Source organism: Leptonychotes weddellii, chromosome 4, assembly GCF_054177405.1.
Source record: "Leptonychotes weddellii isolate Sample4059 chromosome 4, ASM5417740v2, whole genome shotgun sequence".
In the NCBI taxonomy this organism is placed as follows: domain Eukaryota; kingdom Metazoa; phylum Chordata; class Mammalia; order Carnivora; family Phocidae; genus Leptonychotes; species Leptonychotes weddellii.
This window is the reverse complement of record NC_138372.1, coordinates 151335928-151354940: the sequence shown is the minus strand read 5'-3', so window position 1 is coordinate 151354940 and position 19013 is coordinate 151335928. Positions and strand designations below refer to the sequence as shown.

Genomic DNA, 19013 nt, shown 5'->3' with positions numbered 1-19013 from the left:
CCAGAATCAAGCTATCAAATGGGAAGGAGCCAAACAACCAAAAAAGATCAAAGGCCTGGTCTCAGAACCCCCTGTCATAAACAATCAGCTCATTTGGGTAAGAGAAGAGCAATGTGGCAATGATCACGTGTCCAGTAAGACATCACATGTCTCATATGAATGAATTAAGACTGCCTGGATAAGAGAATGGACCAACAGGTGGAAACTAAAGAGAGAGTTTAGGAGAGAGTTTAGCTAATGCAGCTTAAGAAGGAATTTTCGTGCAGTCACAATGATGCAAAGATAAAATAGGCTACTTTGGAGAGAAATAAATTCCCTGTTATTAGTTCTATTAAAATATATGACACTAATGACTATTTTATAGGGATGTTGCAAAAGAGAATTCAAAAGTAGGGAGGGAACTGAAGTAAATAAAATTTAAGATCCTTTCCAGCCCAGCCCTCTGGGAACCCATAATGTGTTCATGTAACAAAAACTAAGTAGGAATAAGTCATATCCCATATGGAACCATCAAAATGCATGAGAGAGCAGACTGGCTAGGAGCTCGATTCTGGGCCTAGTGGATCTAGATTCGGATCCTGGCTCTTCACTACCTCATTGGCAATTTATTCACTTTACCATCTTCACTAGTAGAGAAATTAAACAAAAACAAACAGCATCAACAGAAACCCCACCACCTGCGTCCACACAGGGTTCAAGACAAGCTTTATGGGCAGTGTGTGGGGTGACTTACATAATGTTAGCTGCCACAGCACAGCCTGAAACAATGATCATCACAGTCGCCTGGATCTGGTAATCAGGGTAGAGCAGGCGTTCACATGCCAGGTACACCAACACCCCAGTCAGCACCCAGATGCACAAGATGGACAGCAGGGCACCAAGGATCTCTAGGGATTCAAGCACACAGACACCCATACACAAAGACTTTGTCAATCGCCTTAACCTCCCAAGAGTCATAAGACATTCCTGTTCCTTGATGTACCCCCCTCCCCTCAAAGAGGCTTTAAACTAGTTCACTCAGTGATTCACAAAGCAGAAGTGTGGATGGGTTTTAGCACTAAGATGAGACACTTCAATGTTGCGTTCATAAAACACCAGCGTCTGAGTTCATTATGCTCCATTTACTAAGTAATTTCTAGCAAATTTTTAAAGCATATTAATCGCTCTCTGCCATTGCTGTTTTCCTCGGGGATTTTAATTTAAACAGGTGCTAAAATGATTGAAACTTATTAGGAGATGAAATAATGAGACACAGAGAGTAAAATGTGTTTAGAAATTCTTAATTTCGTCACAAAACATTTACAATTTGTCAGTACTGGTACCTTGTGTGGAATAAAATAGTCACAAGGGAAGGCTTCAGAGGGTACTTGATGAAAATGAGTTTCACTTGCCAGCCCAGTGTATTATAAACACAGAGGCAAGCTCAGAGGTATATCAACACTCTGACGGCATTTTAAGAGCAACTATATGGCAAATAAGTATGAGTGGAGACATTTACATTAATATTTAAAGATAAGTTAGTGTTCAGTCTGCAGGCCGAGTAAAGCACCTTTGCTCACTTAAGAGTTCCTTAACATCTCACCCTGATCTTTAACTTAACCTTGTAAGTAGGTACTAAAAGCCTAGGAGGGTCTAGAAATCTGGGACTCAGTGGCCAGGCACATTTGGTACTTTTGGCCTTCCCTCTTTTATTTTATTTTATTATTATTTTTTTAAAGATTTTATTTATTTATTTGAGAGGGAGAGAATGAGAGACAGAGAGCACGAGAGGGAAGAGGGCAGAGGGAGAAGCAGACCCCCTGCCGAGCAGGGAGCCCGATATGGGACTTGATCCCGGGACTCCAGGATCATGACCTGAGCCGAAGGCAGTCGCTTAACCAACTGAGCCACCCAGGCGCCCTGGCCTTCCCTCTTTTAAAGCAGAACAGTGTAACATACTGTTTTCCTAGTGTGGGGCTATTGTTTCCCAGACTTTGGTCATTTACACACAGCCTTCATGATTGTAACCACATCTGCATGCCACCTTTCTCATTAGCCACTTATATTTTTTTAATAAATTTATTTTTTATAACTTAGCTTCTTCCTAAACAAAGCCATCCATGAAATTACATGTGTGACAAGCTAGTTCATTTTCACCTATATGTCTCTAACAGGGCTGCCTCATATGGTAACCATCATCACATGTGACTGTTTCCATTTAAATTAAGTAAAATTAAAAATCTGGTTCTTCAGTAGCAGTAGCCACATTTAAAGTGCTCTATTAGGGCGCCTGCATGGTTCAGTGGGTTGAGCGTCCGACTCTTAATCTCAGCTCAGGTCCTGATCTCAGGGTCGTGAGTTCAAGCCCCACGTTGGGCTCCATGCTGGGCGTGGAGCCTACTTTAAAAAATTAATAAAATTAAAAAGAAAATAAAGTGCTCTATGGCCACATTATACTCTATATTATGGAACATTTCTCTTGAAGCAGAGAGTTCTAGTGAACAGCACTGGTCTTCTAGAGCATCAGTGCTCATGGGCTTCCATCACCGGGATGAGAAAATACAAGCAGTATTCTAAGTTCTCTCTGTGTTTACAAAACAGCTTTGATATATAGTATCAGAATGGGGAAAGTACATGTAAAAATATATACAGAAAAATGACAGGTGCTCAGCCAAAGATACGTGTTTTCCAAGCATAGCACTGTTCAGGGACTGAAAAGCATCTTCAGATCACATTGTCACAAATTCTTTTTATTGATGTTTATTGCCTCATCTCTCACTCTCCCTCTCCTTCTCTCTGCATGTTAAAGGATAGGCAATTCAAAACACTTGTGATGATAAATTGTTTGGTGTGAAATTAGAACTTTCTACCAGTTAAGCTTGAAAAACCACAGCCCACATTGTCAGTGTATAAGTTGTGGTCTGTATCTAGAGGCAGCTTTCAATGAAGGCTGACCATGTCAGCGTGTTGTCCACCCTTGCTCTGCCCTAAATTCTCCTTCCCATTCCATTCTCGACTTACCTGTGAGAAGTTCTTCAATCTCTCCAGCTGTCCGGGGCTCTCTGTACCTTAGTTTGTAAAATGGTAGAAGCTTTATCCCATCCTCCCTCCCAGATGCAGAGTAGCTTAATGAATGGTCTCGTGGCTATTCCTGTACACTGAGACCCTTGGGCTGGGGCGGTTGCTAAAGCGATACAGGTGTTCTTGTTGTCCTATTGCAGTAGAGGTAGCGCAATTAATCTGGCTTTTTGCCAAATCAACATTGAGAGCACGTGTTCCCATGCACACATCCTTTATATTCTGTGCACCGATGTGCCTCTAAGGGATTTTCGAACAAGGCTTTGCTTTGTTTCTTCTGTTTTTATCCTTGGTCTGACTGCACAGCTACTTTGCCATTAATGCTCAGTGGGTGAACTGTACCTGCCCGGTGCCATCCAAATGTCAGCTGCTTCGAAGGGGGCTTCGATGACAACCACAAGGAGAAGAGACTGAGCAGGAAACTGGTCAGGTCAATTAAGAGATGGGCAGCGTCTGTGATGACAGCAAGACTCCCAGCAACGTGCCCACCTAGGGGATGCAGAACATTACGTGGGATTAGGGCCCCAGAATGCAACTAGTTTCACACGTGTACTAACCACAGTTGGTGAAAGATGCCACAGACTCATAAAACTTTATGAGAAAAGGTCTTAACATGGATTCAGTCTACCTCTTCTTCCCAATTTGACAAGAAACTGACACCCAGAGAGTGTGTAGGATGTGAGCACATAGAAATGGATTTCAGGGGAGCGGCCATTCCTCAAAGAGCAAAGGGGCAGAGACTGGAAAGTGTGGGACACGTCTAGAGAACATCCCAGTTAGATGGGGACATAAGAGTTCAAAAAGAATATGAAAAGATGAGGCTGGAGAGGTGTGGGCTGGATTTGAAGAATCTTGCTCTTAAGGCTGAGGACCTGGGCTTCTGTCTGTAACCCAGGGGTTGCGGTCTGGCACACAGCTGTGTCTGCATTTGACTTGTGATTTTACTATCATCTTCACCACTTCCTTCTGCTCTACTAATTTGTATTATCCGCCTGAGTTCAAGACCCCTACTATGAATAGTGGGGAACAGTAAAGGAAAGGGCTGGGGTCCTTGACTGTAATTACAACCCAGTAAAGCATAGGAAGACAATGAATCATAGAACACTACATCAAAAACCAATGAAGTACTGTATGGTGACTAACAACATAATAAAAAAATTAAAAATTAAAAAATTAAAAAAAAAAAAAAGCATAGGAAGAGAACCCAAACCATGGCAATCCTGCCTTGCCTTTCTTTCTATTTGGTTTGCCTTCTCTACCTCCTTCTAGTTCCCCTTCAAGAAAAGACCTCCAGCCTCCAAAATAGAAGTTAGAAGAAACTTCTGTCTCTTCCTTCCCAAACAGGGCTCCTTGTTGGAGATCAATCTGGATTGCTCTTACTACTTCTTCCCCCCAAAAAAGAGGTATTGCTGACCCATTGTCCTCCCGGCAGCTGTTTATTGCCTATGTACGATGAGGCAACAGGGACTATCAGTCACCAGCCCCTCCATCATCAGACTCACCTTGTCTCAACTAATGATTTTTAAAAATTACATATATGGCTCATAATTGCAATAATCCCCACAGACCACTGGCTCTAGCTGTAGTTAATATCTGGTTTGTCAAAGTTTAATGGGCTGAAACAAAGTAGTCTCAAGCTTGTTACTGAGCTGTCAGTGCAAAAAATCAGAATGATTCATTAGCCAAAAAGCAACATTTTGCTAACAAATCAGCTTTTCTTCCAGTTATCCTCTAATGTTGCTCTATCTGCCAAACTCAGGTCTGATAATAAAGCTGTGTTAATAATGCATTATTTCTTACATGAAGAATGGCTACATGCAGATTAGCAGCCGCCCACCATCTCAGCAAAGAACGATGGTGACAATTCCATGTGCTGGGCTCAAATTGTAGCCTAAGTCAAGGAAATGGAGTCCTATAGGGGTTCTTCAACAGGCTCAGCTGAATCAGGAGGCAACTGAGTGAGAAAAAGAACTTGCTTTGGAAGAAGCATATTTATATGGAGGCCCGGGAAGTGAGAACCAGTTTGCAACCATCATTGCTACTTATAAGAATAGCCCAGAAAACTGTGAGCGATCATGCTGAATCCTATGGAGAAAACTGTGTGCAAGAGGTAGTTTCTGACTGAACTTGCATTTGCTTCTGAAAGCATGGGGTATTATTGACAATGAACGCAGCCATCCAGCCCGTATTTATTGAGCCCTTGCTGTGTGCGGTACAGGGATGGGGTATACAAAGATAAACAGAGTTAAACACATCACAGTCTCTGTCTTCAGTGATCTCATTGTCCAACATGCACTGTACTGGAGACATGTGCGGTGGGCTAGAGGATCAGACAACCACTCTCCTTGGGAGCATTGAGGAAGTTTTCACAGAGGGAGGGGTAAGACTGAGCTAGAGGGGAAGGGTTTTTCAGGAGGAGGCAAGAGCAGGAACAAAAACAGAAATGAAAGAAGATGGTGCCATTGTGGAAAAGCGAGAGGAGTGGAGTGTTGGAGGAATAATCAGAAATAAGAGTGGAGACATGGGTTGGGGACCCACTTGTGGGAAACTATGTCAGGCTAAAGAATTTGAATGTTATCCTATGGGATAGGGGAATCTACTATGATTTTGAGGCGAGGCTGTGACATACTCAAATCTGTACTGAAGAGAGAGATCCTTGCTGGCAATGTGGAGGCTGACCTGGAGCGAGGAGAAGCTGGAGGTTAAGGCACAAGAGTAAGAGCCAAGGAAATATGAGGAAGGCATGAAGGAAGGCAGGAGCACTCATTTATGGATTACTGACAAGATGGAGAAAGCAGTGTACTGATAACAAGATAGGAGAGGCACTAAGGACTAAATTCTGGAAATGCACTCTTCTGAGGGCTTGTGGGGTAAGAGGACATCGGCGGAGCCATTGGGCCTGTATGTCATACTCACCTCAGGTTCAGAGAGTGGATGTTAAGTACACATGACATGCTCTGTGGAGAACAGAGACATACCGACTGGAATGAAAAAAGCAAATATCTCTCTGACAACATTGGCCTGTGTCCCATTATTGGATGACACCACTCTCTGCTATTAATTCATATTTTTTAAAATCCTTTAACTATCTTATGAATAGCATTATTATGCTATATAATCCTATATAATAGTATATTAATAATAATAATGTATCATAATAGCATACTATAAAAACAAAATTATACTATCAAAAACTCAATGCATGGAGTTATTACTTAACAAGTATTTAAAACACACCAGTTTGCATAGGTGTGTTTGGACACTTCTCTAGGAGAAGTTCTGTACTCTGAGGTACTTACTATCTTCCCCAGCCCGCTCCCAGCCCTGTTTTCCTGTCTGGCAACCTCCTGCGTCCTCCATCTGTGCTTCACATTCTAAATAGTCCTCCTTCAGGATGTCTCTCTCTGACCGTTCTCAGTTGCTTCCAGCAGTGGCCATGCTTGAGCTGATTTTTTGAGCTCTCAGTATCTATATGTCTGTCTTTTTAAATAGGGATACACGTTTACATATGCATGATAAGGCCTTTCCATAATTAGGAATTTTCACAGGCCATCAGAAAGACTCCCAATTCAACAGGTTCAAAGGCCCCTTGACAGTAGACACACTAATGCTCATAGCCTTCTTTAATTCCTTCCACCAATCTGCTCTGTGGCCAATTCTCTTTCAAAACACAGCCCTTTGACCTGGTTCTCCCCTGTTCTAAATGTCAGTTATTCTGCAAGGCCTCCAGATTTAATCCAGATTCTCCAGTCAAGCCTCATGGTCTTTCTTGAACCCCAGCTACCATTCTAGTTCTATTCTGCACTTGTTCTGTTTATCTTACATCACTGACTTTGGTAGATCTTTCAGAGGTCCAGTTGTAAGTCATAAATGCCTAACTCAAACTGGCTTCAACAACAACAACAAAATGATAATTTATTGACCCAAACAACTGAGAACAAACCAGGGTGGGATTGGATCAAGTGCAGCCTAATCCTAAGGTTCAAAAAACGTTTGGGGGGCTCTGCTCTGTCTCTAACTATTGCTATTTATTGTCTTACTGAAGACAGACTACCTCACCCTTAGCAAGAAGGGTTGGACTTGGGAAGCTCCAGGTTTATATCATTTCAGCAGAGTATTTGTGGAGGATAGCAAGCTTCCCCCCTCCCCGCCCTGCCCAGCCTCTCTATGAAAAAGACCCAGAAACTGAATAATCTTGCTTGGCGTCTCATGCCCAGCCTTGCCTCTGAGCGTGAGTTTCTTGGTCCAGGAGGACCAGAACTGCAGCCAGCACAGAGTAGGAGGAAGCTTCTGGAACAGGCAATCCTTGACCACTACAAACGGTGGCCCCCAAATGTAGCTACACATCAAGAATCACTTGAATTTCTTTCTAAGAATACAGATTTCCTGTCCTATTGCCGACCCACCCACTTAAAATCTTTCCAAGCAAGGCTGATATTTGGTACCTCCTGGACCACAGTAGTTATCAGCTGCTGCTCATCAGGGCCCTCCCTCTGGAAGGCCTTTTTCATCTCCCTCTTAGCCATCTTTCGATTCCCACACAAACTTTAAGGCCTGTCTCAAATCCCATACCCTGTATGAGGACCTCCCGGATTCCCAAAAGTGACCTGAGAATAAGAATCGCTTTCTCTGACCTGGTCAAGAATGGCTTTAGGTGAGGTCTGGTTGGGGTCTTGAATGATGATCAGGGTTTTGATGAGTGCAGGGAATGAGGAGAGGCATTTTCCATTCAAATAAAAAGACATAAGCAAAAGCTACAGAGACTTTAAGATACAATGCTATTTTGCACAGGATGGATTAACAGCTGGAACAGAAGAGTCATGTTGTGACATAGTAAAAGAAAGAGACTGATAGTCGGTTGGCAGCCAGATGATGGAATGACTTGAAAGTCAAATTTTCCAGAATGCCAGAAAGTTCGAATACATTGATCTCTTTTCACTTGGGGTAGCCCAGTGAGCCCAAGCACAGAGGGAGCCCCTGAACCACCCTCTCCCTGCTACAGCACGCTCGTGGGTCTACCCCAGTACTCAGTAATTTGTCTTGTGCTTGCCGTGATGGGGGAAACGTTGTGAAGCACTGAACTAGGCAAAGAGGAACCATTGAAGAATTCTGAAGACAGATTTAACATGATGAGAGCAATGTTTTAGGGAAATCAGTTCAAAATCAATGCAGCTCAACTTCCAAATGAGTCTGTCAGTATCCATTTAATTCCTGTACTGACAACATCACTTTCTTCTGGCTCTAAACTGAAGCCAGATTAGAACTTATAGACTAATTAATTATTAAGAATGAGAGGGAAGAGGGAGATTGATTGGCTCGCTCCAAGTGAATAGTTTTTCATCCCCGCTCCCCTAAAAATATAAGTTATCTTGAAGCAACATGACAGGGCATAGGAAAGGTACAAGGAGAAAAGTGAGTTTTATGAATGGGAGACCATCTCATGATTAGACATCAGCTGGGGAGAAGATGCCCTCTGTTCTCAGCATCTACATGGATTCTGGGGAAAGCAGAGGAAGAAAGTAGTAGAGAAAACAAGCCAGTTTATACATCTTGCTGAGCTGTGTTTGCATGCAGTGGTGCCAATGCTTTATCTGGAGAGCTATGAATTTCCAGAACATCACCTTTTTAAGCCACATTTTGAATAGGTTCTGTTCTTAAAATTTTCCATTTTATCCATCTCTTACATGAGCAATAGAATACTGTCCATGATCTTATGAATTTAACTAATAAAAAGACATATACATCTGGCATAAATGTCAGTGGATTTTCCAAGTGAATTTTCAAATTGGAACTACTCAAAGTAAATTCCTTGCAACTTCATCAAGCTATTAATTCGGTTCCTTCAAAAGACTTACCCTGGTATGGTATCAGTTATTTTTATAATCTTTGACTGGAAAATTAGTTGTCAACCCTGGATTTTTCTTGGACTGGATGAGTCTAAGTTCTTTTCCAGTTTTCAAAAGGTATAAAAGTCTGAGTGGATAAATAGGCTATAAGACTCCAGAGGTTTAAGAAACCAATTAATTCCGATTGTTAGCTTTGATAGTGCAAAACCAAACCAAGCCAAAACAAAACAAAGACAAAAACATAGCAGGTTCTGTTTTCCTGAACATGAGCCCCTGGATTCAGACTGCCTTCCTCCAGTCTTGGATTATTATTAATTTAGCCCACCTTTTGGGTAACAAAAAATGAAGCCAAAATATTGGTAAGAGTGTAACAGGTAATTGTGGTAATGGAGTAATAGTAGCTTATGAGACTGTATGCCAGGTAGTTCCTAGTGTTCTTTTTTTTATTTTGGGGGGTAGAAATAATAAATAAGATACATTGCATATCAAAACTTTTAGACTAAGTTCATAGTTAAACATAATTTTATCATTAATAAAAAGAAAGGATAAAAATAATCAGAGAAGGATATAACTCAAGATATTAAAATATGCAATAAGATTACAACCCTGAAGAAAGATGGAGGAAACAACAAATATTTTTAAAGCCAAAACTGTGAATTAAAAACAGAGGAAAAATTTAGATAATAATATATTCAATATGTATATATATACACACATATAAATAATGTAAATAAACTAGACACCTACCAAGTTAAATGAAGGAAAAGAAAATATATAAGCAATATTAAAATGAGAAAGAAGCTAGAATAAAGAAGAGAATATTAATATGAAACTGTCATGTTCCAATGTATGAAAATAAATTGGAAAATTTCAATGAGATGGCTGACTTTGAAAAAACATAAATGACCAAAATTTACTAGAGAAGTAGAAATTTTGAGTACATCAAAAAATGAGGAAGAAGCTAATAAATATATTTTTAAAATTGTTTCCAAGAATGTCTCCAAAGCTAGACAATTTGCCAGGGATCTGTTTTTAAAAAGGAAGATATAATTACAGAGTTATATAAATCATTTCCATTTTTTTAATTAAAAAAGAGGTATCATTAAGACTAAACTTTTCATTTTAATATGCATAACTCTAATTCAAAAACTTAGGAAAATAGCTCCAAACAGAAACTATCAATTTCAATTATCAATAAAGATAAAAATTCCTAGTGAAAATATGAGTGACCCAGATTGAGCAGTGCATTGAAAGAATGGCCCACCACAGTGAATTTGAGAGGCACAGCTTAGGAACATGAGCCCCTGAATTCAGACTGCCTGCCCACTTAAAAGTACTCAAATAAAGTACTTTTTGCATTTCAGGTTCCTCATCTATATGGTGCAACTAATTATAAGAGGACCTACCTCTCAGGGATTTCGACAGGATTAAGTAAGGTAACATAATGACAAGCACTCCTCACAGTTCCTGGCACATAATAAGCATTAAGTAGATATCAGTTATTATTATCAGAATGCCAGAAATGCAAAGACTGTATTATATTTGGAAATCTCTGAATATGAAACACATCAACAATGTGTCAAAAAAATTTTAACGGAGTATGTTTAAAGGAAAATATACTTGATAAAAATCAACAAGTATCCTTAATTATTTGTTAAACATTTAAGACTAGGGAAAAAACCCACTTCATTCATAGAATGAAAATACTTTACCTCTCAGGAAACATTTCACTTAAATAGTTGAACAGAAGATTTGATTTAGCATAAAGTATTATTTAACATGATAAAAATATGAAACATACAGAAGAGATATAATTATTGAAAAAGAAGAGAAATATGTTTTTTGCACGAGAGTGTTATCTCCTAGGAGGGGGAAGGATGGATGAGAGAGGAACAAAGAAAATGGGTTGAGATACATTTAGAACAAAAATACTGCAAATACACTGATTAGTATAAAATGAATATGCAAAATGGAAAACATTCGAGAATACCAAAAGTAACCACCTAGAAAAGAGGACGTGCAAAAAGGAAAACCCCACTCACCTCTGGAAAGAATAAACCAAACACATCTAAATAACCTTGGCAAGAAATAGTCTGCCCCTGTATTAAAACAAATAAGCTAACTAACTAAAATCACAAAACAAATGAGAGATGTAGAGTATTTGGATAAATGGAGAGACATACCATATTCCTAGAGGAGAAAACTGAGTATTTTAAAGAGATTTGTGTTTCCAAATTAACTTACATACCAGTAAAATCATAATCTGATTTTGGAGAGAACTGAACACAATGGTTCTCATGTATTAGAATAATAAACAGAAATAAATGGATTTTTCCTTTTTTCTGTTAAACAAGGAATAATGAGGAAAGAACAACAGATATTATAACATATAAATCTATGTTAATTAAATATGTTACTAGTAACAGAGAAGAACAATACAGATCAATGAAACACCTTAGAACCAAACCATTATTCTTTTATAAAATATTGATAAATGATTAAAGAAACATCAAAAATCAATGGAAGGAATAATTAATTATTCCAGAAATAATGCAGAAAACTGTTACTTAGAAAAAGAATTTGTAGTCCTTAGAGCATATCTAATCCCACAATGATTTAAAATTAAATGCAAAAAATTGAACAACAAAATGATATTTATTTTCTCAGTAGATAGGGACCAAAGCACTAAAATAGTGAAAGAGCAGGGCACCTGGGTGGCTCAGTCATTAAGCGTCTGCCTTTGGCTCAGGTCATGATCCCAGGTTCCTGGGATCGAGTCCCACATCGGGCTCCCTGCTTGGCAGGAAGCCCGCTTCTCCCTCTCCCACTCCTCCTGCTTGTGTTCCTGCTCTCGCTGTCTCTCTCTGTCAAATAAATAAATAAAATCTTTAAAAAAATAAAAAATAAAAATAAATAAAATAAAATAGTGAAAGAGCAATAAAAGAAGTTAGCTCAAAATGGAATGTTTGGTACAATTACATATATAAAATTTAAAACTTTTCTACATCAAACCAAAAATTAAAAAGTAAACAATAAACTGAATAAGTACTTATAACAAATATAAAAAGTTCAATATCCTAACTATATAAAGAGCTCCCAGAGATCAATATAGAACATTATAAATTATCTAAAAAACAAATGAGCAGGAGACATTAAGAGGCAAGCAGGAAATGCATCAACAAAGGGAAATATAGATTACTAATAAGCATGCAAAAATATTCTAACAGTAACAAAAAAAATGAATAATAAAATAAAGCATATTAACCTATACATTAACAAAGATTTTTAAAAGATTAAAATAAGTTCTGGTAAAGATTTGGAGAATTATTCTTACATACAGCAGGCAGACATATGAATTGTTTTAAACTTTCTGGATAGCAGTTTGGCAATATGCATCAAGAAGTAATAAAAGTATTTATGTCCTTCAGTCAGTTTTTCCACTGTTAGGAATCTCTTTCAAGGGATTAACCAGAGAGGCAGCGAGACTCTTATTCATGAGTTTTCACTGCAGCATTGTCCACAGCAGGAAAAAAAAAAAAAAAAAAAAAACACCTCCCTAAATTTCTAACAATAGGGAGATGGTTATGTAAATCACAGTGGAGCATATTATAAAATATTATTCAGGCATAAAAATGTTTTTGAAGAGTATTTGATGGCATGGTCAAAAGCATTCAGTATGCTCTCAGTTATGTTAAAAAAAAGTTATGTTAATAATAACTATTGAGTTATGAATAGAAAAATATATTTTACAAAAATACTCCACAATGTTATTAGAGGTTATTACTCAAATGTGGGATGGTGATGAATTTTATTTTGTTTCCTAGTATTTTCCACCTTATCTATAATGAGCATATCGTTACTCAGTACTTACAAAAAATATGAAATCTTTCTTTCAAAGGAGAACTTCTATAACCCTTCTGCAGTCATGTGGGGTTTTGTTTGTTTGCTTGTTTAATCAGAGAAGTCTCTTTAAGTAATACTCACCCACGACCTCTGTAATCATGAAAACGAAGCATATTCCCGAAGCAGCACAGAGTTTCCACTTGGCATAGACTTGCTCGTTTGCTCTGTTCTCTGTGGCCTTGGAGTTGTTGTGACAGTGATAGATGGCTCCTGACTCCAGCTCCTCTGGCTTCTCTCCAGGACATTGATCTTTATTCAAGGATTTCTGCTGGAGTTCTACACTATGGATGAGTTTGACAGAAGCAAGAAGTGAACATGGTTGCAAATACCTCACTGACAACCCTGCCCATTCTCAGAACTGATAGTAGGACATCTGCTAACTAGCTGGCAAGTTGCTGTTCACAGCTCCTTCCACAAGAAATATCAAGTGTAAGGAACAAGCAAGAAATTTCCTTCTGAATTCTCAACTACTAAAGGTTTTGCTTTTATTCAGTCAAGGTCTTATTCAGTCTCTACCAGCACTGATTAAGAGATGTCAAAGGAACAGGAGAAGGGAAGCAGATACACTTTGATGCATTTCCTTCCAAATTACTGCACTTTGAAAAGATTTTGGACCCTGTGTTACAAATTTAAAGGGGGGGAGGCAGGGCAATGTTGGATATGTGCGTAGGAGTCAGCTTGATGATTCAAATACTCACTATTAAATGCCAAAACTCTTCCTTTCTTCTCCACAGCAACACTGTTAATAGATCATAGCACTTTCTCCTGCTGAGTCCACGTGGACTCTCAGAAACCCTCTTAACACAGCTTTGCAGACAATCTGTCTCAATCTATCAAAGCTGTATTGGGAGTCAAACTTGCTTATACTTCCTGAAGCAGGCAGTACCTATTAGTTCCTCTCAAATATAAAGCATTATTTAGAGCCATGTATAGGGCTCTAGAATTTCATAGATGAAAAGATTGTAGATAACATTCAGTCCAATCCCATAGTTTCTTAGCTGAAGTAATCAAGGTTCAGAGAGGTTAAGTAATTGCCTGAGGCCAAATAACCAGGAAACAGCGGAACTGGGATTCTAAACCTAGTGTTTTTTCCACTGGGCTCCACCCCACCTCCCTCCCTAAACTTCGATACACCTGAAACCAATCTCTACTGATGCCAATATCAATATCCACGGATCTTGAGCCCATCAGACTTTCATTTTTTAAATAAACTTATTAGAAGACATTAATAAGATTCTTAGAATTAGGAACTTAGCATTCTTGACTTTGAAGGGTATAAGAAGAAAAATAAATTCACCTCCACTTGAAGAGCTAGTTCATTTGTCTTATCCCCATCTGGAATTAAAGGTCTGAAGGTTTTGGTTTAGATGATGGTAATTATTATGGCCCTACTTATCATTATATTTGGGTTTTTCCCGAATAAACTAAAGTATATATTCATTACAAAAAGTCTAGAATTACAGAAAAGCACAAAGAAAAGGGAAAAATCACTGGTAATCTTACCTCCAAAAGACAACTGTTACTGATATTTTGTTGTTTAGATTTGTGATATATAAACACACTTTTTTTCTTTAAAAAAAAAAAAAATCCTGGGTTCGAGTCCCGCATCGGGCTCCCGGCTCAGCAGGGAGCCTGCTTCTCCCTCTGACCCTCTCCCCTCTCATGCTGTTTCCCTCTCACTCGCTCTCTAAAAAATAAATAAAATCTTTAAAAAAAAAAAAACACTTTTTTTTACATAATCAGAGTCCATAATTACTTAGGGTGTTTTGGGTTACAAGTACTGAAAACAAAGCTCATGCTATGAAATGGGAATTATTGGTTCTGCAACTGAAAGCATCTAGATGTATCAGGCTTTAACCTGATTTAGGAAGACACCAGAGGCATTGCTCTGCATTCTCAAGTACACTTTAACCGCAGGCTGGTTTCCCTCATGGTAGTGGAATGGATGCCCAAGGTAATCACAGTTGTGCACCTGCCTTTTCTTATACAGGCAGAGAGAGTGTCCATTCTCAACTCCTAAACAAGAGTCCTGAGTCGCATGCTGATTTGGCCAAATGAGAACCAACCTTTATAGCCAGAGGAATATGGATGGGCTAATTGGCTTAGACCTTGTTATAATCAGAATGGCTAAACCCTACCATGCTGACTCCTGGAGCTGAGATTGGGGTAGATGCTACCCAAATCTTATGGCTGCAACTCTGTGGGGAAGGGCTGGAATGGGTTATGGATGAAATGACAATGTCACCATAGGATCCTACCAAAGATACAGCTTTGGAACCTGATTGTTAGCTATATGTATTGTTGATGTTTTCTCAATTTATTAAATATTCTACACTATTATGTTTAACATATAGAGAGCACTGTATTTAATATAAATATGTCATACATAATGAACTGATTTCCTATTATTAAACAATTCATTCTTTTCCAATTATTTGCTCATATAAATGGGGCTGTTGACCTTTATAGTTAATCTTTACTCAATATATTATTATCTTCTTAAAATGTAACCCTAAAAGGGGAATTGTCTGGTCAAGAGGTATCTACATTTTTAAGGATTTTGGTATATATCACCAAATTGACTTTGGAATGTTTGTACTGATGATATTAATAACACTCAGGATTTTGAACATACCCTGATAATAAAAAATATATCATGTAGCAGTGTGGATCACCAATGGCCATCAACTCAGGAGCCTGAGAACTAAAAATAAAGCATGATAGAGGTTTCCTCTTCCTTTGTGCTAAGAAGGCAACATGAGCAAGACAGAGTCACTGATCATTCTGGCACTGTTCATTTGGCCACTGATTTGCTGAAGTCATAGGAAGATTTGCTTTATTTTATATTTTTCATGAATCTTGTGGCCAGAGAAAACCAGGTGGTAAGTGACCAGGAGAAAGAACTTATTCTGAAGCAGTGCAGAAGTCAAAGGCAGGAATCCTACTAAGGGCACAGCCTCCAGGGCAATGCCACAAGAAGAAAAGTGCAAGAAACCTGGCCAATTTTTACCTTTGAATACTACTTTATTGTCCTAGACTCTAAGATTAACCAATATGGATATACTTTGAGCTGAGATTGCTCCTTGAAATACTAAGCAGGAGATCCAAAGGTGGGCTTCAGAGGCTCCATTGAAATGGGATGCAATGTGTTCATATATGTGTTTGTGTGTGTTTTATGGGGGGATGCAAGAGCCCACAGTCTTCACTGGGCTCCTAAAAGTGTCTGTAATCCCCCCAAAACTTAAAAACCAAAATTAAAGTACATTTCTCATTACCTCATTAGAGCAAAGTGGTCTGGGTACCTACAGATGCAGAATAGGCTCTTACTCTAAAAAATGATGTGAATCCTGAGAATTTTAAGAAGGTTATAAAAAGCAAATGCTATGATGCATCAAAAAATGAATTATGAATAAATCTCCATAGATTCCCATGAATTCAAAGATGGTTGAAGTTCTGAAGAATAGGAATAATAGGCCAGAGCAGAGGAAGTTACTGTAGCATCAAAGAAAAAAAAGGGGGAATAACAGGAGAAATAGGGAAATATTCAAAATTTTTCTTGCAATAGCCTACAACTTTGAGTTTATTTCTTAAAATACTAATTAGAGAATGGAGCTTTGTTTTGTGATCTTGGAGAAGTTTTTTTTTTTTCTTTTGTATTTTATTTTTGTTTGATGGTAGAAGTTAAACCACTTTGTTTCTGTGTCTCTAAAGTAGAGCTGGTAAAACTTTCACCCTCTTATTTCATATGTTGACTACATAAAATCACTTCTATTTTGCGCTTTCACATCACTTCTCCCAAGAACCTCAAATCACTATTCCTATGAGAAGAGGAGATGAAAGCTTAGGTCCCACTATGCATATCCCAATACCTCATGTATTCATTCATTCAACAAATTTGTACTGCATCCCTGCAATGTGCCTACACTTTCAGAGATGCTAATTGATCCATGGTCTTTAAGACTAAGTTCCTGACCTCAGAAGCTTATATCTTAGCAGAGGGAGACAAACAGTAAGCCAGCCGATAGTCACAGAGGCTGTGTAGTATGATGGTCAGTGATCAGGGAGTAAAGGTGGGACTACTTCAAAGAGAGTGGTAATGGGAGGCACCTCTGTAGAGATATCTCTACAGTGAGTTAAAGGATAATGGGAGTAGACCTACACGAAAGAGAAACATCACAAGTGGAGGGTATTGCTGGTGCAAAGGCAAAAAGGCAAGAAAGAGCCTATCCTGTCAAAAGCTAGCCTTGACAGAAAGGGAACTACGTAGGTGGCCACTGTGGGATGAAGAAAGTGATATTGGATGACATCAGAGAAGTAGGCAGAAGTTAGATCATGCAGAACTCTGTGAACCATGAAAAAGGGTTTCCTTTTCTTCAAGAAGGAAGTTGGAAAGTTTTAAGCAGGGAAGTAACATAATGTGGTTCACATTTCTAAAATGCTCACTTCAGGTGATACTTGGAAGACTTGAGCATAAAGAGACAAAACATGGAGACCATTTAGGAGGTGGCTGAAGCAGAGATGCTGGCAATTTGGACCAGTGCAGTGACAAGGAAAAGGGGAAGAAGTAGCCATATTTGAGGGATGTTTGGGAGGTAGAATCAATGGGACTTACTAACCAATAGCATTATTTAGAGGGGAATGAGGGAAGGTTGGGACTTGAGGATTCCTCATGGATTTCTGGTTACAACAGCTAGGTGGAGGTCATGCCAGTTTCTGAAATGGGCTGAGTAGATGATAGTACAGGGAGGAAGCTGAGAATTTGGGCTCTGACATCCCATTGCTAAGTCAAATCCCAGCTTTACCACTCAGTAATTGTATGACTGTAAGAAAACAACTTAACCACTCTGTGCCTCAATTTCCTCACCTGCAAAATGGGGATAATGATAACACCTCTCTCACAGGGTAGCTTTGAGATTTTAGCTAGTTCATATGAACACTTCAGAGTGTGTTTGGAACAAGATAAATACACAAAAAGTGTGAATTTTTAAGTTAGTCTACCATTTTCACATTACATGATTATCATTGTTCTTCAGAAACAATAAAGTTGTACTGTGAAATAACTTAAAGCTAGGGGCACCTGGGTGGCTCAGTCAGTTAAGCATGGGACTCTTGGTGTTGGCCTCTTGGTTTCTACTCAGGTCATGATCTCATGGTCCTGGGATCGAGCCCCAGTAGGGCTCTGCTATGTAGAAATGGTGACAATGGGCATCCTTGTCTTGTTCCTGATATTAAGGGAAAGCTTTCAGGCCTTTACCACTAAGTTTAATGTTACCTTCATGTTTTCTGTAGAAAACTTTTTATCAGGTTGAAAAAGTTCCTTTCTATTTCTTGTTTGGTGAATGTCACCATAATGAAAGGCTGTTGTTTTGTTGAATGCTTTTTCTGCATCTAATGAGATAATCATGTGGTGGGTTTTGTCCTTTATTTTATTAATGTGGTGTATTCCTTTGATTGTATTTCAAATGTTAAATGAAGTATGCATTACTGGGATAAATTTGACTTCACCGTAGTTCATAATTTTTTTTTATCTTGCTGTGTTTAGTTTGTTAGTATTGGGTGGAGGGATTTTTGAATCTGTATATATAAGGCATATTGACTTATAGTTTTATTTTCTTGTGATATCTTCTTGTTTTGCTATCAGTGGAATGTTAAAATATAGTATGAGTTGGAAAATGTTCAATCCTTTTTATTTTTTGGAAAAATTTGTGAAGAACTGGTATTAATTCTACTTTATATGTTTGGTAAAAACCACCAGTGAAGACATCTGGGTTTGGGATTTTCTTTGCATGAAGTTTCCTTAGTACTACGTCAATCTTTTTACTTATTATAGATCCACTAAGATTTTCTGTTTTCTCTTGAGTTAGTTTGGTAGTTTGTATCTTTCTATAACTTTAGTATTTCATCTAATATTATATATATTTATATATATGTATGTATGTTATGTATGCAATTTATCTTTACATCAGTTAAGAGAAGAAAGGAGAGTAAATATGCTGTTTTTTATAATTACCTTTATCTTTACTGATGCTATTTGGTTTTTGGGTCTTGATTCAAGTTAATGTCTGGTGTCATTTATTTTCAGCCCGAAAATTTTCCTTTGCTAGTGCTTGAAAAGTGAGTCTGCTAGCAAAAAATTTTCTCAGTTTTTGCTCACCTGGGAATGTCTTCATTTCACCTTCATTTTAGAAGATAGTTTTGCTGGATATA

The 19013-nt window shown here is 38.4% G+C and overlaps 1 protein-coding gene across 1 annotated transcript in view; it reads right to left on the bottom strand.

The window, feature by feature from the left end:
* The window catches only part of SLC30A8 (solute carrier family 30 member 8), a 51545-nt gene that overhangs the window by 12114 nt on the left and 20418 nt on the right, over nucleotides 1–19013 (bottom strand). Inside the window, exons 3-5 of the mRNA XM_031021584.2 lie at nucleotides 12888–13157; nucleotides 3400–3546; nucleotides 734–887 (exon numbers count right to left, since the gene is read on the bottom strand). Coding sequence (XP_030877444.2) covers nucleotides 734–887; nucleotides 3400–3546; nucleotides 12888–13157 — 571 coding nt within the window. The remainder of the gene's footprint in view (nucleotides 1–733; nucleotides 888–3399; nucleotides 3547–12887; nucleotides 13158–19013) is intronic.